The 26,095-nt window shown below is 45.7% G+C and overlaps 1 protein-coding gene across 6 annotated transcripts in view; it reads right to left on the bottom strand.

Annotated features, from left to right (window-relative positions):
- Cflar (CASP8 and FADD like apoptosis regulator) overlaps window positions 1-26,095 on the bottom strand; it is a 64,647-nt gene that overhangs the window by 10,616 nt on the left and 27,936 nt on the right. For 4 of the 6 annotated variants that reach the window (XM_051153856.1, XM_051153859.1, XM_051153857.1 and 1 more), the window contains 5 exons: window positions 24,764-24,818; window positions 19,757-19,806; window positions 18,974-19,055; window positions 6,422-6,929; window positions 4,151-5,100 (listed from right to left, as the gene is read on the bottom strand). In XM_051153856.1, the coding sequence (XP_051009813.1) occupies window positions 4,962-5,100; window positions 6,422-6,929; window positions 18,974-19,055; window positions 19,757-19,806; window positions 24,764-24,818 (834 nt within the window). In that variant the 3' untranslated portion in view covers window positions 4,151-4,961. Of the gene's footprint in view, window positions 1-4,150; window positions 5,101-6,421; window positions 6,930-18,973; window positions 19,056-19,756; window positions 19,807-24,763; window positions 24,819-26,095 lie in introns of those variants that run through there. The other 2 variants (XR_007831473.1, XM_051153858.1) reach the window with 1 other exon arrangement.

The raw sequence follows: 26,095 nt of genomic DNA, 5'->3' as shown, positions 1-26,095 counted from the left end.
CTCCCTCTCCTCATCAGAGGAGCACTTTAGACAGGGTCCCCTGCTCCTGAAGGAAGGATGGATATGTGTCACAGGGGAACTAAGAAAGGGAGGGTTTTTATCAGCAATTAAAACAAGCAAGCCAGAAGCTGGAAGGAGCCCCGAGGCTTGAGTACCGGAGGCAACCTCCTCAAATGTATGGAACAGGTATTAAGCATTTAGAAAATGGAAAAGGGAGACATCATCCGCCACAGCCCTGCTGTTCCTCGTCCACTTTAGAACGTTTCTTTCAGACCTTTTGCTTCCCTATGAGACAATACTAGACATATTATCTCATGTCTTACATGATTTTTCCATATAATATTAGCAATGAGCATTTGCTATGTGGATATTGTTCGGGCGACAACACTCTGCAGAGCCCATGTTTCATGGGTCACAGCATGACTGTCTTTACAGCTTAAGTTCATACCCTAGTGTGGGGTGACGCTAGGCAGGCTGCTGATATCACTGTGCCTCGCCCTCCTCATCTATAAAGTGGACAATACCTACTGTATTAGTCACTTTTTTTTACTGCTGTGATAGAACGCTATGACCAAGGTAACTTATAGAAGAGAGCATTTATGTTCATAGGTCCAAAAGGTTAGAGTCCATAATGGTGTAGCAAAGGCATGGAAGCAAAAACAGGAAGATGAGCACTCATATCTTAAAGAACAGCAGAAGCAGAGGAAGCGAACTGGGAGTGGCATAAGTCTTTGAACCCTGGGAGCCTGCCTCCAGGGACACACTTCCTCTAGCAAGGCCACACCTCCCAAACAGCATAACCAACTGGGCACCAAGTGTTCAAATGCATTAGTTAATACATGCTCTTATTTATACATGTAATTGTAGCATTAAATTAATAAAGCCACAGTTTTTCTATAACCTAATTTGCTCCCAAAAGAACTGACACAGAAAGACTATGATTTGTTTTATAAACCTACAACACTGGGGCTGGGCAGATATCAACCCTCTGAGCTATTTTTCTGTCTCCTAGCTTTACACCTCAAGTTACTTGTCAATAAATTGGCATGTTTCTGCTGGATCTGCTCTGTCGGGCCACATTCTCTTTCTCCATTTTCTTCCTAGTCCCCATGCCTCCTTCTGAGACCACAAGCCCAGGAACTCTAGCTCCGCCTACCTCTCCTCTGCCCAGCCCAGGCTGACAGCAACCTTATTAACCAATCAGGGATAACTGGGGAGCAACGTTACATAGAATCACTTCTTGTACATGAAACTGTCTTCAGCTGGGGCGTAGCCAGATCTTAGGGAGCCAGTAATTAACAAACACATTAGCAGCACCAGACCAACCCCCCAACAATGCCTCCTTTTTGTCTAAATAAAAAGGCTCTTTCTCTTACAACAATAAAATATACAGTAAGAACAAATATGAAAAAATTATGAAAAATATCATGTGGTGATTACATTTACAATTTATAATATAATAACAATCCATTTGTGTTTGGCAACTTAGGATAAAGCACTCTCGTGTCTACCCTATCTTTGTGAGCCCAGAGTTCTGTACCTAAATCATTTCTATCCTTACTAGCTACTTATCTAAAAACATCTTCTTAGATCCTAAATAGCTTAACTTAATTGTAAGACTATAACTATTTATAGTCTTCAACTTCATCAGAGCCTTGAGAAGGAAATAACTATTACCTAAGTTAGCAGGAAGTGCAGGCAAGCTGCTTCCAAAACTATAGAGATGACAAAGTCAGCAGGCTTCTTGGACATACAATCTTAATAGTAACATAAAATTCCTTTCAGTTGGTAGCCCATCACAATTATGTACTTAAACGAATGCATGTCTAACTATTAGCTTGAAATGTTTTAGGGTACATATCACATATCAGGAGTATTCATAATTTCAGCACTTAGGAGGCAGAGACAGGTGGATCGCTATGAGTTCGAGGCCAGTCTGGTCTACAAAGTAAGTCCAGGACAGCCAAGCCTACACAGAGAAACCCTGTCTCCAGAAGGAAAACAAAGAGTATTCATATACATATTTAAAGCATTTTATTTAAACTGGGTATTCATTGTCTTCTGTACACAATTATATTTTAGTTCATCTAAAATATTTCACTAGAAAATTCGGTGAAAAACAAGACATCTAATGCTGTGTACAAAAGTAACAAAGAAAGAATGGAAGATCCCACTATTAAAGTAAGGAAAACTATCTTACATAACAATTAGCTAAAAGAGAAGGGTGGGGCCTTCAGAGCTCTCCACGTTTGGACTCCGTCTGATGGCTCACCACCCATTACTGCGTACATCCCTTCCAGCTAAAAGTTACACCCAAAGTTTCTAAAAACCTGCTGAGCATCTTTCCTGTCTGCTCCTTCTCCTGGTTTCTGTCCTCTTCTCTACCTCAACCTGCCAAATCCCATCAACTTTTCAAAGTTTCATTCAGCCCTTCCAAAGCACCCCCTTCATTGTGTGGTCTAACGACACCACTAATGCCCAAAGGGCACAGACCAGAAACGGTTATAAAGAACCTCACACTTTGTCCTTGAGACAACCTTATGAGGTACTTTCTCCTTCCATAATCTTCCCAAATCCTCTCACCCACCCAACCAATGCAACTTCAGGTTCTCTCACTCACTCTCAAAAAAGAAAAAGAAAAAAGTTGAAAAATCAAAGCAAACAAACAAAAAAAAAAAAAAAAAAAAAAAAAAAAAAAGAAAGAAAGAAAGAAAGGAAAGAAAGAAAAAGAAAAAAGAAAAGAAAAGAAAATCAGTAAAAAGACCAAAAAAAGTGTGCACATGCACATATGGAATCCTTTTTTTTTTTTTTTTTTTTTTCCTCCTAGCCAACTACTCCTCCTGGGCATGGCGACTGCCTTGGAGTGTGGCTGATATACCCAGTGGTTTCCCCTTTATCATCAGGTATCTATTGCACATAGGTTTTTAGTTGAGTGGGACTTTGCATCCATTTCCCCTTTGTGAGGGTCTCTGAAAACACTAAAACCAGCCAGGAAGTCGGGTTCAACACAACCCTGTAGCCGGTGTTGGTTCAAACTTTAAGAGTCTAACAACAATTTATTTTAGGCATATTTTAAGCATAGCACAATTTGTTAAAAAAAAAAAAAAAAAAAAAAAAAAGTTTCCTTGTGATAACTCAACCTCATGTGTACAAAAGAGCTTAAGAGATGGTTACACCAAAACTCTACAAAACTGAGTCCAGGACAGTCAAGGCTATACAGAGAAACCCTGCCAAAAAAAAAAAAAAAAAGACGTTTAACATGAGCCATCATGTGGGTGCTGGAAATTGAACTCAGGACCTCTGGAAGAGCAGCCAGTGCTCTTATCCTCCCTGCCATCTCTCCAGCCCCTTTATTACTATTCTTAAATACAGATAGAAATTAGATTATTAGATTACTCAAGAGTACATAGAAGTAAAATAACCATATTTTATAGCAGTTAATAAAATCATACTATGTTAGAATTTTTCTCTCTCCCGTCTCTCACACAAACATATATACACACACCTCATTACATAGCTGGACTGAGCTCATAACTTGTGACTTATTATACAAAAGTATCTAATAAATAAGTAAACTTTCTTGCTTCTGCCACCGAAGTTAGCTATATGAAATTATAAATAAGCTAATACACAATAACCATTTTTCTTTTTTTTAACTTTTTGATTTTTTTTTGTGAATTTCACTTCATGCACCCCAATCCCATTCATCTCCCCATCCCTCCATATCTACCCCACCCTTGCAATCCCCCCCCTCAAAGAAAACAAAAAATACAAATACAAAAGTATCCATAGAAGCTACAGTGTATCACAATGTATCACAATGTCTCACATAGTATACACTTTTGCACAAACAGCTTTACTTGCAAATGTTCATTGGCCGGGTTAGAGGCGTCTGGCTTTTGCTACACTATCCATATTGGATCCTCATTGGGACTGCTCTTGGATATCCTGTTGTTGCCCTGTGCCATGGAGATCCTGCAGTTTTGGTTCTGCAAGACTGGCCCCTTCACAAGTTCCAGCAGTTCATAGATGAGGTAGATGTTGGGGTGGGCCAACTCAAAACCCTGGATGGTGGCTGACCTGATCAGTCCACCCACTCTCCTGCACCAGGGTGAGCTCTCCCCTTCTCACGCCCTCACGGCTGGCTCTACCGTGTTCATTCTCTTCCTGAGTGCGGCAGGCAGCCAATGAGGGGCAGGGTCAGCTCTCCTTTAGCCAAGCCATTGCATACTTGATGAGGGGCAGGGTCAGCTCTCCCGTGTTCACAGGTAGCCATTTTTTTCATCTTTATATGTAAATATCTCATCATATTGTGAATGTTAAACACATATAATAAAACGGTTTTTTTTTTAATTATATATAGGCCAGGCCAGTGCCTTTAATCCCAGCACTTGGGAGGCAGAGGCAGGCAGATCTCTGTGAGTTTAAGTCAGCCTGGTTTACAAAGAGAATCCGGGACAGCCAAGGTTATACAGAGAAACCTTGTCTCAAAAAAGCTAGGTTACAAAACTTGGAAACAATATGAAAGGTCACTAGACACAATGACAGAAATCCATAGTTTCTGAAGCAATAGGTACTTCTAATAACTTAATGAGCTAATAATTTACTAAATGATTAGATGTACATCCTCTAGACATAGAGTTTGGTAGATAACCCCCCAAAACAACAGCCTTATGTTTTACCATTCTCTACATTGGGTCAAAACATCTGACCCAGGAGATTAAGGAGGAGGAGTTTACTTTGGCTCATAGTTTTGGAGGGTTCGGCCTCTCCTAGTGGCCAGAGAGTTAACATGCTGCAGTTTATGGCTGAGGCCTGCGTGCAGGAGAATCAGGAAGAAGGGCTTGCATTAGAACCAGAAGCAGGCACAACCCTCGAGGTCTGCTCCCGAGCAATCAGGAGGTTTGCCAGCTCCAAGCCACCCCGGACGACATACCAAGAACCCAGAAGGCTTCAGGTTTTCATGCTTGAGACAGGATGAGTTTCTTCCTCAGAGTATGCTGCAGGCTGAGATAGTATTTCTCCTTAGGAGAAACTCTGCTGTTCCAGGCATATACTTTGTCCATGAGTTCAACATGGAGATCCACTAGTGGGAGCCTCCTAGAGGAAGTGAGACAGGTAAAATGTAATGACAGGCAAACACCAAAGAGAAGACAGCTTGTCACCAGGGTGAAATGAGCCAACGGGTATTAAAGATCTTTGGAAACACCCTTTTTAAGTGCTCTGTAAGTTGTTTATCAAATAACCCAAACTAGTTGGCGGCATCCTGGCCCAGTGGTCAGCTTCCTTCCATAGAGACAATGAATTTTTTTATTCTGAGAACACACTAGGTAGGGAATAAACCACTTGGATCACTTGTGCAAAGACAGGAAGGCTGTAAAAGGCCAGTGCTACCCCTAGCCCCTGGAGCATCTACTTTGGAATGCTGTACCACTCCTAGCACCCACATACCCTGCTAAGCCACCACTGAGGAGACTGGGGAGAGAAAGCTAGAAGCAACAGCTGAGTCCTCAGAATATAAGCATCTGACTGGTAGCTCAGAAACGTTATTATCCATTGTAATTAGGGGGGAAACTTCTTTTTGAAAGGCCAATTAATCTTATAATTGAAAGACACTGTGGCTTCATTCAATTAACTAGAAGCCAGGACAGTGATGGTTCCTTCCTCCTAGTAAACATCAGAAATGTTTACAGTTGGGATGGAGAGATGGCTCAGAGGTTAAGAGCACTGGTTGCTCTTCCAGAGGTCCTGAGTTCAATTCCCAGCAACCACATGGTGGCTCACAGTCATCTATAATGAGATCTGGTGCCCTCTTCTGGTGTGCAGGCATACATGTAGGCAGAACATTGTCTATGTAATAAATAAATACATCTTTTTTAAAAAAAGTTTACAGTCATCCCTTTATCTTTGAAAGCTAAAACTTTCAATGGAGCCGTGTCTGAAACTAGACCAGTGCTTGTACTGACAGTGAATGCACTACACTTCTTCTGTAATACACGCCTATGTAAAACTTAACACGTTAGCAGACTATAAGAAATACATCCAAACTACAATCTTACTAACGCGAAGTGTCCATAAACTGTGCTGAGTCTATGTCATGCCCTGAAGCAGCTATAATGGCGGAGGGAAAGTCTCCGTCCTATGGAAGTCCGTCAGACAACGTGAGGTGGTGATCTCCATCTTGGTGCCAAGGCGATAAACACGCATGCGGTCAAGAGTAAAGGTGAGGGGGCCAGGCATGGTGGTGCACACCTTTAATCCCAGCACTCGGGAGGCAGAGACAGAGGCAGGTGGATCTCTGTGAGTTCGAGGCCAGCCTGGTCTACAAAGCGAGCCCAGGACAGCCAAGGTTACACAGAGAAACCCTGTCTCAAAAAACTAAAAGAGTAAAAGGTCAGGGGCACAGAGCTCGGTGGCTCACCTTTCTTGCTTCAGCTGCTGGGAGAGCGTCTGCAGGTACACAGAGGAGGAGCTGGAGGGCTGCTCGAGCTGCGACACGTCTGCTGTGCACTGGCTCCAGAAGACATCAGCCTCTCGGTGAATCATGTAGCGGCTGGGAGGCGGGGCCTTAGAGTCCACACTTTTGATTGCCGGCCCATCTACCTCCAGGCTACTGCCTTCTGACTGGCTACCCAATGCCTCATAGTTCTGAATAAAAAAGAGCTTTGGTTTCCCTCTAAGAGAAGGGCACGTGTCCCCGAGGAACATGCTCCTGACCCAATCCAAGGAGAACCCGGAGTGAAGCTGATCTACACCCATCAAGCTTTGGGAGCCTCCTCGGCTCACCAGAACACATACAAAGCTGTCATAGTCCCCATGTTGGGACTGATGGGAAAATCGATGGAGAATCTGGCTTATATCTTTTGCACTGGGAAACAAGAAAGGGTGAACACAAAAGCCCAGGGAAGCGAAGGTCTCTTGGAGATATTCTGCAGGAAACAAACAGAAAACAACGCTGAAGTGACATGACTATTGGCATGGCCTAGTCCCCACTACATATCTGTTTCTGTGTAATGTTACTCTGAGGCCTCCCAAAGCAGAAGCAACTAAAACATGAAACGTGTGACTCTGTGTGCCAGGCTTCTCCCAAAGCATGCTCCCTGCTACACCACTGTCTCTGCCCACAGCCGCCGGCATAGGTGACCGGCCACCTATGCAAGTGAACCCACCCAATGCAAGTGAACCAAGAAAGAACAAAGCTGTTGTCTGGTCAACCAAAGCAAAGTGGAAGGTTCTTCAAAAGGTTCTTTCCTCACAGTCAATAGGGATGGGACATGTTTGCAGAGTGCAAATCCAGGTGGGGATGCAAATGGCAGCAGAAATGGCAGCATGGGTTATAGGCGCCCTTCACTTGCTGTGGACGTACACAGAGGCCCTTAGAGCTGAGTCGCGATCATTTCTACACTGCCCAGCTCCACTCTTACTCTCCAGAGATCCTGCCTTAGAATGAAAGGCAGTGTAAGGTAGTAGAAAGAGCAAGTTTAAGGCTGGTAAACCTGCTTTCTGATCCTGACCTTGGACAGCGGGACGGTGAGAAAGGTGGGTCTTCCTAGCTCAAGCTATGGAATTGTTAACAGCTATCAACCAGGAAGAATACTGTAAGGATTAAACAATACAAATAAAGATTTGGTGCTATTATAAATGATATTAGTTCTTATTCCATTGTTTAAAAGATTCCTCTCATCCCTCCACCCCCTTTTTCTAGAAGTTTCTATGGCTCTAGAGGTCCTATCAAGTCTACTTCTTTCTCATCTGTTCAGTTTGTCTTCAGTAGAAGAAGAAGGACAGTTTCTTTCTCTTTTTTTAATTTTTTATTTTTTGGTTTTTCAAGACAGGGTTTCTCTGTGTAGCCTTGGCTGTCCTAGACTCGCTTTGTAGATGAGGCTGGCCTCGAAATCACAACAATCCTGCCTCTGCCTCCCGAGTGCTGGGATTAAAGGCGTGCGCCACCACGCCCGGCTTGAAACACGGCTTCTTAAATCAATTAATATCTGTCATAATAAAAAAAATGGGAATTTCTTTCTTTCCCCACTCAAAAACTCTCCATCCGTTGATACTACCCATTGCTCTGCCATCCCTATCTGATCAGTGCCTCCAGTTCTTAATTTGCTGGGCAGAACTGCTCTGCCCTAAACCCAGAGACTCAGAAAGTATCTGCCACTCAGAGTGCCCATCCATTTCTCTGGATCTGTGTTTGTGTCTTGTCACCAATGCTAATCCCTCTCCTGAAGTGTGGACTTCCAGAAGGCCAATCGCGTGTTAGAGCCAAAGCACACAGCAGTAACTGTAGCTCCTGCTGAGAACAGAGGCCTGATATAATTTGAGCCTGCTCAGTAAGGGTCCAGGGGGAGAAACCAACTGGTGGTCACATGACAAGTGACACACATCCTCAGTGCCTGGAGGTCACATGACAAGTGACACGACCTCAGTGCTCTACACCAGCTGGGATCATGTGCAGTCCTGATTCTCTTAGACGAGGCAGGCTCACAGCTCCAGCCTTCCTGCCCACCCAGCTTGGCCAACCACAAACAAACTGTAAATTCAAGGGAGGAAATTCTCAATTGGTCTTCCATGTGCTTAGGTGAGAAACGGAGGGACAAAATAAAGAGGAGAAAGGAGCAGAGCTTTGAAAAGCAATGATCCGCTATGGTCACCAGGCAGGTGAGAACTCGCTCAAATGTCTGAAATTGAATCTCCAGTCTATAAACAGCACCTGTACACAGTGTGTACTAGAACTTTCCATGCCCTGCACTGCACAAGATGAAGTGGTTTTAAAGTATGTTCACAAAGTCTTTGACGTTCCTTCCTTACAAAGATGGGTGACGTTTCTTTCCTTGACTGTGAGCCAGGCTTGCTGGCTCTCTAATGAACTGTGCAACAGAAGTCTGTGCGTGACTGCCAAACCTAAATGGTCAAAGTTGTACACCTGGGAATCAGGGACGTGACTAGCTAAGGAGGCCTGCCTAGCATGCAGGACGCCTTGCATTTGACTCCTAGCACTGAATAAAAAGGACACAGCTTCTGCCTGGCTTTGTCCCACTTTCACATGGCTGACTCTCGGGAAACCAGTAGCGTATCATGAGAGCCCACAAAGGCTCACAGAGGGCCACATGTGGCAACTGGAGCCTCTCACTAACATCCGTCAGCTTTCCAGGCAGACAACGAATGGCCTACAAATGGCTCCTCCAATCCCATTCAAGCCTTCACTTGGCCCCCATGGAGTCTGAGCTCCCACCATAGACTCTAAGCCAGAAAAGCCTACCAAAGCTGTCCCCAAAGTCCTGCCCCATAGAAACTGTGCGAGACATAATCAAAGGAATAGTTTGCTTAGTTGTAGACTGACTTGTACACATCATTAGGTAAATAATGCACCATGTAAGTCTTTTGCCCTCTCCTATCATCTTTATTTAAGACTGTGGCAGCTCACGCCTTTAATCCCAGCACTCAAGAGGCAGAAGCAAGTGTATCTCTGAGTTCAAAGCCAGCCTGGTCTACAAAGTAAGTTCCAGGATAGCTGAAGAGATATAAAGGCACAGACATCATTAAACTCACAACTAGAGAGCATCTTACTCAGGAAATGGGGGACATGACCCACAGGCTGCTGATAAGCCATTAGACACCCCTCTGCTCCCTGTAAGATCTGGGTGGCCCACCCTAGCCATCTCCCAACTATACCTGGGTGGGTCCAGGACAGGAAAACAAGAGCAGCTTATAACCAGCTGGCACAAATGAAGATAGCCTAAAGTGAAGACGCATGCACCCCTCCCTCCCGACAACGATGGACCATTGAAACAATGGACCCCAAGGCAGTAGAATTACCCCTGGGATCTCATGCTGAGAGAAGGCAAAGGCTGGTGCGTGGTGATTAGTCAGACAGAGTTGCAGGCAAGACTAGAGCCCGTCGGTGGTGATGGGCGGGGCCGGACCTTTTCCGGGACAGCTTAGTTATGTAGACCTTCTGCCTTCTATGTAACCCTAACTCACAGCAGGACCCTAGAGGGCGCCAAACCTGGTTGTTCCCCTTCCCAACGTGGCCACACTGAATAAAAATCCTTTTTTCTGCTTTTCACTCTTAATTGTGTTTTTAACTAGTCTACTGAGGAAAGGTGACAGAGGTAGCTTGTTAGCACTGCAGGGCTAGCAACTCCCGGGTTATAGGGCCACAGCTCCATTGCTAGCTCATTCCTAAAGCATCTTTCTCTTGCTGTGGCGTACTCTCTCCTCTAGGGGGCAGAAGGAGACAGGGAAATGCCGGTTCCAAAGCTCTCCCGTTCACTTGTCCGGCTTTCTTTAAAACCGGTTTCATGATAGATAAAAGTCTTTCCTTCATAAATCCTTGCCGGAAAGCCCAGTGGGGCTTCCTGACCGGGCCAAAGGCAGCTTCGTGCCTTCTAGCACCTTCCTTCTCCTTAGATTCAGTGGCGCCATCCCGTCACGCTGCAGCGGGCAGACAGCAGGGTGGTGAAGGGCGAGAGGGGAGCAAACGCGAGGAGATCTTGCTCCCTACATCTTTTCAAGTCTCAGCCTCCTCAGAGCGGCTAAGAATAGGACGAGCAACTAAGATCTAATGCAGAAAATTTTTCCCTGACATAAGAGGGGAAAGTAAAGGTCCCAAAGGGCACAGACACCACCAAGAAGAACCCCGAATCTGTATGGGGCTTGGGACAAAACAAGAGTAGCCCTCCAACACACCCCTGGTGAGGGGAAGTCCCTCAGCAGGCAGCCTGGAGTCATCACAGCTGACATTTCCCACTAACACCATGTTTCCTCTATGAGACCGCAAGGCCAGGGGGGCAAAGATGCCAGCTGGAGTGGCACACAGGTGCATGCATGCGTGTGTGCACACAGCCCCCCCCACATACACACCCACACACACACCCATACCACACATACACACTCGCGCACACCCCCCACCCCCCACATATACATACACCTACACACCACACATATACACGCGCACACACATACCATACACACACACCGCACGTGCACACACCCCACACACGTACACACCCCACACACCACATACACATGCACACACACATGCACACACACATGCATGCACACACACACATGCACGCACCCATTCCCACCCCACCTCCCCCCCCCACCCCACCCCTACACACACACACACACACACACACACACACACACACACACACACACACATGCACGCATGCACATGCACACTCCTTTCCTTCTTGGGCCAGCAAGGGCAAGCGTTAGACCTGTCTGATTTATGGGCTGTAAGGAGTGAGGACTGCATAACTTTGAGTAAGTTAGAGCCTCCATTTGCTCATCTATGAAATGGGACTAATACTAACACCTAGACCAAGATGGTAGGACCCAGTGGGGTTTCTGTAAAGACGTTTACAAACTGTATCTATTCAAGCCTAAGTGACAAATGTTAAAGGAGATGAAGGCAGCCATATCAACCTCTAAATCAGGGACCCCCGCCATGCATCTCTTTGTAAGTGCCACTGCTGATGACTTGAATGGAAGTCTCCTTATCCCAAATTAAAATGGCCATGGGGCAGACAGACTCCATGTGTGGCTTAGAGCTGACAAATACAGGAAGGAACAATGGGGTGCCAGGTTTGGAAAATAAAAGTTGAACAAAATACAGAAGTCCCACTTCCCCTTCTCCCCACCCTGGAAACCCCGCTCTCCCCACTCCCCACCCCCACCCCCAGACACAGCTCAGTAGTTCCAGCTGCTTTGTGGAAACCATGGATCACTCCCTGGTCTTGCAGTTAGTGCAAGGCTGCCAGTAACTGCTCCCGGGGCTGGGAGCTCTACCGCTAACTCAGTAAACTGCCAGGACCGTACAAATTTAGAAACTCATTTTGAATTGGATAAGCAGACTCGTCTTGGCACTTTCTAAATAAATATATGGAGTAAATAAGAGGAGATGCCTCGCCAGTCTACTTACAATCAGTTACTGAGTGCCCTCCGTAAGCCAAGATAAGTGCAAAACACGAGGTGGGCTGGAATTCGCAGGGTGGGAATATTGTATAGGAAAGGCCAGGAGGGCAAGGCCAAAATGGATCTCTAAGTGCGTGCACATTTGGCAGTTACAGGCCAGCCTTGGGGGATGGGGGTGCACATCCTTTTATCTTGCTTGAGATGCTCTCTTTGCTGTTCTGTCACTGTGTGTGTCAGGCTAGCTTCCAGAGGCTCTTTCCCCCATAGGAGGGCTGGGGTTGCATGCACTATGTGTAATGTTTGTTTGGGACCTAGGGATTTGAACTCAGGGCTTTACAGTTGTAAGCATGCACCTTTACCCACTGAGCAATCTAAGCCATAAAACAGAGTTGAGCAAACATGGAGGTGTGGCAGGTGGCAGACAAGCAGCCACATGGTGTTTGTGGCTTCTTTATGGGACGTTAGATGTATACACTGTGCACCTGGGAAGGGAACAAACTGCTGTGCCCCGAAACTTGTATTTTACTAAGCTCCCCTCATTATCTTACCGGAAGCCGTGACAAGGAACACAGTACAGTCCCTGTCTGTCAAGGACTGTAAAACCTCGTTGAAGACATAAGGTTACAAATGAGTACACTCGATGGCTGAAACATCTCACTCACAGTTCAATACGGTCGCAGGACAAATAAGCAGCCACAGAAACACAGGGTGGTGTGGGCTCAGGAACTGGGGCAGGCATTGTGGGAAAGGGTGTGATTTAAGCCAGAGTCTGAAAAACCAGGGCGGGGGGGGGGGGAAGGAAAGTCCCCTAACCCATGCCCTTGAACAAAATCCACAGATGGCCGGGCAACAGGTGGCCGGGAGCAGGACCATCTGCCGTATAGCCAATGGCCGTGCTGCTCCAGTAATACAGTCAAAGCTATAAACTACTTTTTAAGAATCTTTATTGCTGAGTGGTGGTGGTGCACACCTTTAATCCCAGCACTCAGAAGGCAGAGGAAAGCAGATCTCTGTGAGTTCCAGGACAGCCTGGTCTACAGAGTGACTTCATTCCAGGATAACCATGGCTACATAGAGAAACCCTGTCTCAAGAATAAAAGGGCCGGGCGCGGCAGTGCACATCTTTAATCCCAGCACTCGGAGGGCAGAGGCAGGCTGATCTACATCCCATAATACCTGATCTATAATTCTAGCACCTCAAACAACACTCAACAACTTTCTGTTCTTTTCTCCCAACTAACTTTCTGGTAAAGGCTTTCAGGGGCTGAAGAGGCCTATCCCATATCATGTGAATATCCGTTGAGCTTGCAACTGAAATATCAAAATACTTATTTGAAGGGGCTACTCTGAACCCCGGCACATGTACCACATTATCTTTTTAAACTCTAAAGTAAGAGGCCCTCCAACAAGGGCCCGGCGACCTATACTTCTAAAGTACACCTTGGACATAGGCCTGATGAAGTGAGAGACTTAAAGGGAAATTTCATTAATAATGTTAAGCTTTTAAGTAAATATCTGCTTGGATCAGAGGATAGAAATGCCCAGAAAATAAAGAGTGCCTCATCTCATGCTCCTGTTCCCAGACATGAACCATCCTCATTGCACTGAGACCCAGGAGGGGCCCACAGGGTTTGTCTACCGCTCCTCCAAAGGAACATAGCGTCCCTCTACTGCATGGGATGTCACTTGCTCCTTGTCCCCATGAGCAAAGATCATAGTGAGTACTCCACTTCCCCTTGCAGAACTTTTTCTATGATATAAATGTTATTACAAGAAAATGATGTTTATTCAAGGCTCTGCTGGAAAACCACATAAGGAGGTGCAGAGCAAGCCCTAGCCTGCCACTGCAGGAAGAGGAAGTTCTTCACGTAACCCTACAGTGGAAACTGCAGTGTCTGCCAGAAAGAGTGCCTTAGTCAGTTAAACACAACAAAAACAGCAGCAGAGGGAAAAATTCTTCCTCTTAAAGTCCACAAATGTTTTCCCTGCCTGCAGATCAGGGTGCAGCTCTCAACGACTTCTCCAGAACCATGCCTGCCACCATGTCGCCCTGTCGTGTGGCAATAAACTAAACCTCTGAAACTCCAGCGGAGCCCAGAGCACCCCTAATGCCATTCCTACCCGTGCCGAGAGCCCAGGTGTGGAAAAAGAAGGCTTTGCTGTGGAGGAGAAGGAAGCTGATGGGCAACTGTATGCCTGGGAGCTGTCAGACGGTCCACCCCATCCGCACATAGAGCAAGACACAATGCTTTTCACAAGGATTGGGGCTTGAAACTGAAAGCGGCCAAGGGAGCCCATATGATGCCAATGACATGCAAGGGAGCAATTCTCATGAGATTAAACCTTGGCTGTGGTGTGCTCCACACGGGAACATGATGTATGACCGCAGCTGGCACTATCTGCCTTACTCTACATCCCTCTAGGATTGTCTTTGAAACAGGGCAGTCTAAGGATGCTGAGAGACTAAAGGTGTTGCTCCCTGCCTTGTGGGAGTTGTTGTGTCCTCCAGATCAAGTTGTCTCCTGTGTTTTAGGTGAGATGTCCTACCCAAGGCCTCACTCCCAGTGGTTCCTCAGTGTGGGCTACAAACCAGGGTTAGCAAGGGTCCCACTGCCCTCCTGTTTTGTTGTTATCTTTGTTAATAGACTCTTTGGAGTGTGTTGGCATTTCTGTCCGTGTCAGAGTTGTGTTCTTTGTAAATAAAGATAGGAAAAAAATAAAAATAAATTTACAAAAAAAAAAAAATCTGCATAGGCTGTCATGTATACAGGATTCCCTCAAAACAGCCAGAGCCTTAAACCAGGCCTTGTATTGCGTAGGAAGATCAAGGCTAGCACACAGCTGGCCAACCAGGACCCAGAACAGGCCTGGCTTTGCTAGGTCACTGACACGGTTGCCTGGACACCATGGATACTTTCTTTAACTCTCTCAAACAGACATAATGAGGCCAACATCCTCCAGTACTGCTATTCACCCCAAGAAGAGGTCATTGACTATAGGGATTCTTTTTTTTTTTTTTTAAAGATTTATTTATCATATATACAGTGTTGTATCTGTGTGCACACCTGCAGGCCAGAAGAGGGCATCAGATCACATTACAGATGGTTGTGAGCCACCATGTGGTTGCTGGGAATTGAACTCAGGACCTCTGGAAGAGCAGACAGTGCTCTTAACCTCTGAGCCAACTCTCCAGCCCCTAGGGATTCTTTTCAAGAATAATTTACCAAAAAGTAACTGTGTCTGGCTCTGAGACCAGACTCCGCCTCAATATGTGCTCCATGCTGGGCCAAGCATGGTGCTTTGTTTGTAAAATGTCCTTAATAAGCATTTAATAAACAAAGAGAAGAATATGCCTGTAAGTATTTGGGGGAGGGGCATGATATAGTATTTAGTTAAAGTCTGATTTTCTGTGTTTGGAGGGACGGTAGGTTAGAAGGAGAAAATGAATCCAAGAGATTATACTAAATTTTAAACTGAAAGAACTAGTCTTCAAAAACATGCTGCTACTAGAAGATTCCATTCTATCAGCACTACCTCTTCAGTAAATACTTACCGAGTACCTATGTGCCTGGCACTTGCCCAGCTGCTGGTGACACAGATCAGCTGTAGAACTTACACCAGTGACTAAACACATGGGCTTTGGAGACAAGTTTCAGAATCCCAGTCCTAGGATCACATAGCTCTACCCACGCAAAGCCATCAGCAAAGGACCTGGCCCATGCACGGGACAGCCTATCAGACGATGAGCTCTGATGATGGTCAGTCTACCCTGTGGCTGCGGGTTAGGTTCAGAGCCTTCATTTCAGTTGGCAATTCTCTTCTCTGCCTGCGTATTATGTGACCCTTGCACAGCAGCCAGATGCTAAACATTAACCACTTGGAAAAATCAACCAGATAGAGGAAGTCCCACACAATATCTCTAGGTGAAGGGCACTTGTTCTAATAAGATGGGAAAAAAGCCATGAAAAGCTTTTCCCAGAATCACAATCCGCTTCCTAGAGTCCTCGCTGCGAAATGCCAGGAGGGTGAGACAGGGAGCTGGGGGTTACAGCGATGTGTGTGAACAGAATGCATTTCTGCTGTTCTGAGCCTCACAAAGGGATCTGGGAGTTCTCAGCTGACCAAAGCGCGAGACAATCTGAGCAAAGGTACATCGTCTTGCTTCCTACCTACTGACTAGCCACCTGAGCTGGGAGCTTTCCTAAGTGGCCTTTGATCCAACCGTCTGTTTTACTCTCAAAGGCAAAGGGTGTATGAACCAAAACAACCCTGCTTCTCAGAGAAAAAAGCCGTAATGAGCTGATAAAGAAAGTGTCCTTTCCTGTAGGGCCAGGCCCACTCCAGCCACACACTCCACCTTTGAGATATTGACCTCGGAAGGACCACACTGAGCATTTGCTGCCCGGAGCGCCATTCTGTGCATGCGTGTGTCTGGGGGAGGGGTGCCATGTGCGAGCGTATACATGGACATGTACAAATGTACACCGGTGTTGAGGACAGAGGTCAACCCAGATGTTTCCACCTTACTTTCTGAGATTTCCACTTGAAATGTGTTCCCTCCAGAGTAACTACCTCCACTCAACCGTGCCACCACATGTGGGGGTATATGGCCCCACTTACCCAGAGCGTAGCGTAGTCCTCAGGCCCCTTACTCATCTGAGAGCAGACTCGATGAACTAAGTGCTAAAACACAGCATGTTACGGCTTAGTAGTTCTCCACTGCAGTTAAACAAACTAAGAAAACTAACATTAGCTAGCGCTTTGTTCCAGACACTGTCCTACGTCCTTTATGACTTTACGCAAACTCCCAACCATCACATGAGGCAAGTGCTGTTATTAACCCTCGGTCTACAGAGACACTGTCCCAGGTCACAAGCTAAGATACGACAGAACCATGATTATTAACATCTGGGCAATCACACGGTAGGGCCCAGCTCCGAAGCTATAACTGTAGAGACACAGGTATGCATTTAGCCCCAGCTCACAACTCAGGAACAGAATTCAGCACACGCCCTGGGTGTTGGTCATGAATAACCACATTGTTTGGTTTTCAGCAGGTTGTGACTTGATCTTTGTGAGTCTCGTAATATGAACGTAGGTACAACACAGAAAGCTGTGTCTTTTAGCCAGGTCCTGATGATGAACGAAACAAGACCAACCACAATCAAAAGCAAAAGGGAAATCCCACAATGTCCTTTAGAACAGGAAGTGATTCACTGGGAAGCTACTTCCTCATTCTTCTGTGGATGCTAATAGCTAAAATGGTGTCTTAGACTCAGGGTCTGCCACCCTGGGCAACTTTGCCAAGGCCACTTTTGATGCCATTTCCAAGACCTACAGCTACCTGACACCCGACCTCTGGAAAGAAACTGTGTTCACCAAGTCTCCTTATCAGGAATTCACTGATCATCTTGTGAAAACCCACACCAGAGTGTCTGTTCAGAGGACCCAGGCTCCAGCTGTGGCTACCACATAAGGGTTTTTACAAGAAAAATAAAGTGGATTACTTCTAAAAAAAAAAAAAAAAAAAAAAAAACTATTGCTGTAAAGAGACACCATGACCAAGGCAGCTCTTATAAAGGAAACATTTCATTGGAGGTTTGCTTCAAGTTTCAGAAGGTTAGTCCATTATTATCACGGTTGGAAGCAGACAGGCCTGGCACTAGAGCAGCAGCTGAGAGCCTTACATCCTGATCCACAGGCAGCAAACTGGGCCTAGTGTGGGCCTTTGAAACCTTAAAGCCCACCCCAGTGACACACCTCCTCCAACAAGGCCACACCCACTCCAAATATGATCACACCTCCTCCAACAAGGCCACACCCACTCCAATATGACCACACCTCCTCCAGCAAGGCCACACTTCCTCCAACAAGACCACACCTCCTACTCCTTCTCAAACAATGATCAACAGGGGACTAGACATAAACATAGGAGCCAATGGGGTGATTTTCATTCAAACCATCACAAAAAGAAAAGGACACTTCTCTATACTAAGGAGACAGGTTTCTCACACCTACCAAAATAGGACAACAGAAAGTGGGCCCGTAGCTGAAATCCTGGGAAATGCAGTTTCATACTTGCTAATATGACCTACTCTTAGACTCTCTTTTCACACAACCCCCCATGGTAATATTTCGAGCATGTCACCTCTCTGACTCACGCTAAGGAGTGTCGAGAGGCACAAAAGTCATGAACCACAGCGATCGCTCCTCTAAAAGAAGGGATGGATGATTACAGGAGTGTTATTTCAGGCCTCCAGTCTCTTCTCCTCTTTTGATGCATAACCAGTGAGTGAGTCAGCTTGCGTCAGACATCCAACGACCGAGGAAGACCATTCAGATCCAAACAGTGATGGCTCATAGGTCGATCAAAGGGAGAGCAGATCCAAGTGGCACATGGCTCAAACACTATCCACAGCCCTCTAAGTTAACACAGACAACGCATTTTTGATGGCCCCCAGGAAGGCTTTCATAGTCTGTCCGGGTGATAATATGTCTTTCATTATAAATGTCTCTTGCAGACCAGGACTACCCCAGTCACATTACCCAGGATGCACAGGTGAGACTAAAGTCACACCGACTTCCATAACTTATAACATGTGTTGTGTCCCCCAAGTTCATCCACTGTTCCTCCTAACGCATAGCTAGACTGGTTTATCTATGTTCATTATAATTAGCTCCAGCCACCTGATTAAGTACTGACCAATAGGAAGTGGGTAGAGATGGTGCACATCCTTCTCAGGCCTGGTCTCCAAAATCTGAGAGGAGATCCTCTACACAGCCTCTGCTCCCTCACCTGTCCATCACATACAGAGGCCCCTACAGAAAATTCCAAGGCCTCAAAGGATGATGGGAGCACTGACTGACCATATGGACTAAGAAGTTCTCCCAGCCCAATGCACAACTAGACCATGACATGACAGAGAAGCAAGCATCGTCATGGAGTGAGCTTTGTTACTGCAGTTAGTGTGCACCATGCTGACAAAGCCATCTTGCTTGGTTATGATCATACTGGAGGACTCAGTTAATCTGTGGCTTCCACACCTACCTGTGTCATTGCCGATGCAGTCGATGATCAGGCAGATTCCTAAGGGCTTGCTCTGCATCCGGTAACTCTCTTCGTGTATGTGCTAGAAGGAAAGGCAGGGTTAATTAGAGACGTTGGCTGCTTCTCTGTTCCCTTAAGGTCTCACTCAGGAGCCGTCTCTCCTTTTGGATTGTCTTAAACATCCCTCTGGCAGGTGAATCACTTGACAGATATAACCTAGAGTCATCACAGCTGACGTCTCCCATTAATGTCAAATGTCTCCTCTGTTACGGCAATGCGCTTAAGACAAGCAGCTATTTCAGTACTCGATGCTAATGAGGATTGTAATCTCTTTACATGTGTCTTAGCTTTGCGGAATAAAGAGAATTTGAAAGAGAGAAGGAAGATGGGTCGTGCTGTCAGAGAATCCTAACGCAGCAACAAGAGATACCCATCTAAGCTGGCACCAACGGAAGCCTTCCACTGTCCCCTCTTAAGAAGAGGAGGTTGTCAATCCAGACAAAAGCCAGGGCATGATTGAGCCAAGTGTCACTTGTATGTTCAGTGGCTACCTGGTTGAGGCGAGAATTTCTTGCATCCCAAAGCGCATCATGCCTCCCACTTGGACGTCAGCTTTCTTCGCTAAACCCAAGGTTCCTAGCTGATAAGTTCTCAGAATTATGTTCAGGGACCCAGTCGTCACAAAGGATTTTTAAGAACAGTTTTGTCTGCTTGTTTTTTGAGATGTCAGAGTTCTAGTGGATATCACGCATACAATACCAAATCAGAAGATTTATTCTTTACCGGAGGCAGAAAAGCTCCTGATTCCGGGATGGAAGTCTTCACTGGTCTTCCTGGGGGATGAGAGAGAATCGTTTACAATGCAGAGCTAAGCTGGCCCATGCTGGCTGAGTTCTTTCTACCACGACTGCTTTCCTTTGCCCGTTTCTACCTACTAATTCTTTCTCCAGCCCAAAGTTCCAACCTCACCTAGAATAGCCTGACCCAAAGGAAAACTCAAGAGCCCTGCTGCCCCAGGGCTATGTAGAAAACCCATGAAGTGAGAGTAAGCCCTTTACCCTCCTCCTCCAGGTGACCACCAGGTGGCTGGTGAGTTTTTAACCTGACAAGAAAAATTCAAAAATGTCACTTCACTATATACTCTATATACCGATGGTTCTCCTATGTGTGCCAAAACTATGGGCAACATCTAAAAGAAACAGGCTTGGAGCATGCAGGAGGGGCGGGCAGGGGGGCATATGTATGTGCTTTATGTACAGAACAGATGGCCAATGTTTTCATAGTTCAGTGATGCTGGAAGATGACGGAATGAAATGTCAGCGGCAAGACAGAGCTCAGCGAGCCTGGAAAGTGCTGGGGAGCCCACGGCAAACCCTGCCGCACAACGATGAGTCACTCAGCCTGCACAAGTGGGGGAACACTAGGTTCTGAAGCCACAAAAGGGCTGGCTCACACCCTAGTGCCGAGGAGCTGTCACACCACCAAGGCGCAAAGTGAGAAATGACGTCTAAAGATAGGGAAGGAGAAAAACCAACCTTCCCAGTGTCTGTAAGATTTGGGGGTTACGGGGTGGGGGTGTAAATTGGGTTGTTTTGTTTTTGTTTTGTTTGTCTTTGTCATCATTTTTGTTTTGAGTTTGTTTTTGTTTCAGAGGTGGGTTGTTGAGATGTAGCCCAGGCTGGCCTATTTTTGTTTCAGAGGTGGGTTGTTGAGATGTAGCCCAGGCTGGCCTCAAGCTTGCTCTCCTGCCTCAGCTTATGAGTGCTAGGATTACAGTCCTGTGCTACCACACTCTTTGAACCAGTGTCTGTCTGTCTCTGTCTCTCTCTCTCTCTGTGTATGTGCGTGTGCACGTATGTGTGCATTTGTGCATATGCATGCACTGTGCAGGTGAAAAGAACCCCTGCTTTCACATGTAGAGGCCAGAGGTTGATGTCACTGTCTTTCTTAATTTATTATTATTATTATTATCATCATCATCATCATTATTATTGAATCTCTCACTGAATCCAAAGCTTTTTTGTTTTTTGTTATTGTTGGGTTGTTTTTTTTTTCCGAGACAGGGTGTCTCTGTGTAGCCTTGGTTGTCCTGGGCTCACTTCATAGACCAGGCTGGCCCTAAACTCACATCGATCCACCTGCCTTTGCTTCCCAAGTGCTGGGAATAAGGCGTGCATCACCACGCCCAGCTTCTGAATCCAAAGCTTAACTCCTATAGGCTGGCTGGCCAGCAAGCCCCGGGGATCTTCTTGTCTCTGTCTCCACAGTGCTGGAATTACAGGCATGCACCATTGCATTCAGCTTATTTATATGGGTACCCGAGACTGGATTTGGGTCCCCATGCATTTCAACTGAGCCATCTCGCTGGACCCTGGGACACGTTTCTAAAGGGTAACTAGCAATACCCTTTAAGATAAATTGTGCTTTTAGAAGTCTGGTTTTGGTTTTGCTTTGGATTTGGGTTTATTGGTTTGCCAAGACAGGGTTTCACTGTGCTGTCCTGTCTGTCCTGGAACTCACTCTGTAGACCAGGCTGGCCTCTAATTCAGAGATCAGCCTGCCTCTGCCTCCCGAGTGCTGGAGTTAAAGGCGTGCGCCACCACTTCCTGGCACTTCTAGAAGTTTTAAGAAAGTAATAAATCATGAATTAGGGCTGGAGAGATGCCTCAGAGGTTAAGAGCACTGTCTGCTCTTCCAAAGGTCATGAGTTCAATTCCCAGCAACCACATGTTGGCTCACTACCATCTATAACGAGATTTGTATACATAATAAATAAATAGATCTTTAAAAAAAAAGAATAAAAAAAAATCATGAATTGAAAAAAAAAGTATGCCAAAGATATTTATTGACTGACTGCTTACAATGGCCCAGGCTAGGAAAAACTTAAAAGTAACAAGCATGAAGTTGGTTACAATACACATAATTACATACTTTACAATGTTTAAAAGGCTAAAGATGATTGTTATGCATTTGACATATCTAAGCAAAATATTTACTTTTAAATGGATAATTAAATAATATGTACTTAATATAGACTAACACATATAGACATTTTTCTTGTCATTGTTCCATAAAGAATAAAGTACAAAAACTATAGCATTTCCTTTGTACCAAGCTAAGTAACCCAGAGATGGTTTAGATGTAGACAAGGATGAAGACGGGTCGTACACAAATGCTACACCTGCCATATAAGAGACCCGAGCATTTGCAGATTGTAGTACCCACAGGGCATCCTGACACAAATCACCCAGAGATACTGAGGGACAAGTGTGTATACATCTAGATAAAGATCAGAGGTTTAAATCAACCCCGAGCACTTGAACAGCATGTCTGAGGGTCTGGGCTGACTCCCCACTAGTAGAATAGAAATAAAAGCATGTAAGTTTCTAAAGGGTAATTAGCAAATCCAGTACTTCACAGAAGGGTGGTTTCGAAAGGCCTCCCTGAGCGGTGTAATGAGACCCTGTCTAATAAAAATTAACAACAGAACAAAGTAACGCAAATGCTATCTGTAGCTATCTTTGGTATATGAAATTAGGGGGGGATTTTTCTTAATTTTCTTCCCTTCTAACAATCATTGCTCATTTTAACAGAAAAGAAACCCCACAAGATGCATTACAGACAGTATTCTGGCTACTGCCAAGCCTGCTGTTCCCTTGGCACATACTCAAACTATTTTTCCTTATAAAATATGAGTGTGACATGCCTATCGCAGTGACATGTCGTCTCAGCTGAAGATTTAGAAGGAGCCTGAGTAGGAAAGGGTCACCATCATGATCTTTCAGTAGGAGCCAGTTGGAAGAGTCCAAATTGACCTGGCTTCATTACTTTGTTTTTCTTTTTCGAGACAGGGTCTCTCTGTGTTAGCCTTGGCTGTCCTGGACTCACTTTGTAGACCATGCTGGCCTCGAACTCACAGCGATCCACCTGCCTCTGCCCCTCAGTGCTGGGATTAAATGCTTGCGCCACCACGCCCAGCGGCTTCATTATCTTAAGCTTCTTAGGTTAAGGCCAATTTAACCGAATGCCTTTCCTTTTATTAATGAGTCAGGTCCATTCAAAGCAGACACGTGGCTTTCCTGACAGTGCCACCAGGTGCTAGGAGCCTCCAGCACTCACCGGGACCAAACTATGATAGGATCAGAGTGGAAAGAACACATTTGGTTTGACGTTCCTAAGCAAGCCAGACGGGTCTCCCGGTTTTTTCACTTTAAACAGCATTCAGAGTGCTAACTCTTCCGCCTCGCCAGTGTTTTAACAAACAGGCTGTCACTTCAGGAATTAATTCCCTTCTCAACAGTTTTCGCTGGAGAGAAGAACATTGGGTAGGGAGCGGCAGCAGGCGTGAGCTGCACCATCTGGCGAGTCGGGATAAGATGTTTCTCAGCTTCCAGGAGCACATGCAGCCTGCAGGCTACACAAGCTGCACCCACAAGGCTTCCTTCCCATCAGGGCGCCACTGCACCGAAAGCACTCCGGCTGCCCCACTCATGTTTTGCCCCCTCACTGCGCACACAACAGGTTCAAAGGCCTTAGGTAGCACTGTAGGCCGCCCCACCCCCTACCCCCCATTCCCCTGCTCCCCATCCCCCACCTCCCTCATCATGACATAAAGTCCTGCTCATGTTGGCTTGAAACACATGCCACCTCACCAGTATTAGGCTGAGTCGTGACTCTCACTTTATAAAGGCCTCAGTACAACAAAGAAATGCCTCCCCCACTCCCAATCATGTTATAAGCCAGGCGGTAGGACATCCCTGTAGTACCAGTGTTCAGAAGACTGAACCAAGAGAACTGCCATGAGTTTGAGGTCAGCCTGAGCTACATCCTAAATACCGGCCCAGCCAGGGATACACAGCAAAGTTCTGTCTCTACCTCCCGCAGCCCCATAAAAATATAAAAATAAATATGCAAATAAATGCAGAGTTGGGCACAGTGGCACAGCTTTAATCCCAGCACTTGGGGAGGCAGAGGCAGGCAGATCACCCACCGTGAGTTCAAGGCCAGCCTGGTCTACAAAGCGAGTCCAAGACAGCCAAGGCTACACAGAGAGACCTTGACTCGAAAAACTAGAAAGAGAGAGAGAGAGAGAGAGAGAGAGAGAGATAATGCAAGTTGAAATGAACAGTCTTTTAATTGCATTCCTTTTCTTTTCACTAGAGAGAGAGAGAGAGACTGTCTTCTCCAGAGCATACAGATTAGCCTTTCTTCCTCCCGAGGCTGCTATGTGGTTCCACGTGCCTTATTAACGGTGGTTTAACATAGTCCAGTTATAGCCCCGTTCTATATATACAAATGTCACATGGCTCCAAGTCCAGCTGAGGCACTGCACCTGAGGAAGTCGGTGCTATTCAGATTTGGATGAGCTAAATCAGGGAGCAACCAGAAGTGTCAAGGAGTATGTGTTTACTGCTCCTTGAGTGCTTAATTAAAATATGTGGATAAAAGACACAGCCAGCTCTAAAATGGAACTTTCCCCTTTTTGCTTTTCTTTCTTTCTTTTTTTTTTTTTTTTAGATGGCAGGGTCTCACTATGCTGCTGCTAAGGAGGCTTGTCTTGAATTCTTGGGCACAAGAGCTCCTCCTGCTTGAACCTCTCAGGCAGCTAGGTCAATAAGCATGGGCCACCCCACACAGCGATGTGTAGATTTTTTTCCCCCAGTGCTGGAGCTCAAACCCAGGGCTTCATTCATGCCAGGCAAGTGTTCTCTCACTAAACTACACCTCATCTCCTTGCACTTAGGTTATTAAGCATTTATGAAGAACAGATAAAAGATGTCAATGGCTTACTTTGAACGCCAAGGGGTTCCACAAATCTGTGCTCTTTTCTCTGCCCGTTCTGGAGCTTCAAATATATATTAAAAAAAAAAAAAAGAAAGAAAAAAAAAAGAAGGTCACACTGTTAGCTCCTTCAGAAGTGCACTATGTTACACCTCTTTAAATAGCTCAATATTTTTACACAGGGGGGTGGAAAATAAAAATATCACCTTCACGGCTACCTAAAAATGAACTTCAGGGACTGTTTGTTAACTCCATAAATCCCACACTGTATTGTCGAAGATCAGATCACTCTCCCAGTAAGAAATGAAAACGTTTTTGAAGGAGGAACTATATCGAACGTGCATATTAGACTGCCTCAGAACAGCTCTAAGGTAGCCGTTACAGTACAGCACAGGTGTTATAGACGTCCCCTCCCACCCTAGAATGCACCGGGACCTCTAGTTGGCGTTTAATCTATTCCGTTAGCACAGGGGCAAAGCACAGCACGGCTACAAGTGTGAGTTTTAGGCCATCCACCTCTGCCTATGAATCCTGCCCCTGCCGGTTTGTTCTCAGGTAGCCTTAAGTGAGTCATTTTACCTCCCTACCCACTTCTTCAGCTGCAAAAATGAGGAAGGGTACGGGGGCTGGAGAGATGGCTGAGAGGTTAAGAGCACTGTCTATTCTTCCAGAGGTCCTGAGTTCAATTCCCAGCAACCACATGGCGGCTCACAAGCATCTATAATGTGATCTGATGCCCTCTTCTGGCCTGCAGGTGTACATGCAGGTAGAGCGCTCATAAATAAAATAAAACCTTTTTTAAAAAAATAGGATCTACCATGTATATGGTAGTTTTGTTTTCTAATGTTGATGACTGTTTTTGCACGCATATATGTGTCTGTGTATGTACCTAGGTGTCTGTGTGTATGTACCTGGTGTCCATGGATTGGATCTCTGGAAAGAGCTATAGACAGCTGTGGGCCACCATGTGGTCTGCTAAGAGCGCAGCCCGTGCTCTTCAATGCTAAGCCACTTCACCAGCCTCGGCCAAAAGGAGTATTTATGGTGTTTAAATATTCACTGACACCCAGCCCAGTATCACACGCATGGAAGTGCTTTACAAATGTCTATCCCCAGAGCCCTGGGTCCAACCAGCAGCACCACTAAATAAATAAGTAATGTCCGATTATGGCTTTTTAAAAGATGATTTCCGAGCTATGAAATCAGTGATGTGTGGATATGATTCCTGACTATCAATAATTCTGCATAAACCACTCCTGAAAGACCGACCTGACCTTTCTCTCCTCTCAGAGCACGGGACCTCGGTAAGATGTCACTGGCTGACCATTCATATTTCATCAG

This window comes from Acomys russatus, chromosome 12, assembly GCF_903995435.1.
Source record: "Acomys russatus chromosome 12, mAcoRus1.1, whole genome shotgun sequence".
NCBI lineage: Eukaryota > Metazoa > Chordata > Mammalia > Rodentia > Muridae > Acomys > Acomys russatus.
This window is presented reverse-complemented; position numbering and strand designations above follow the sequence as displayed.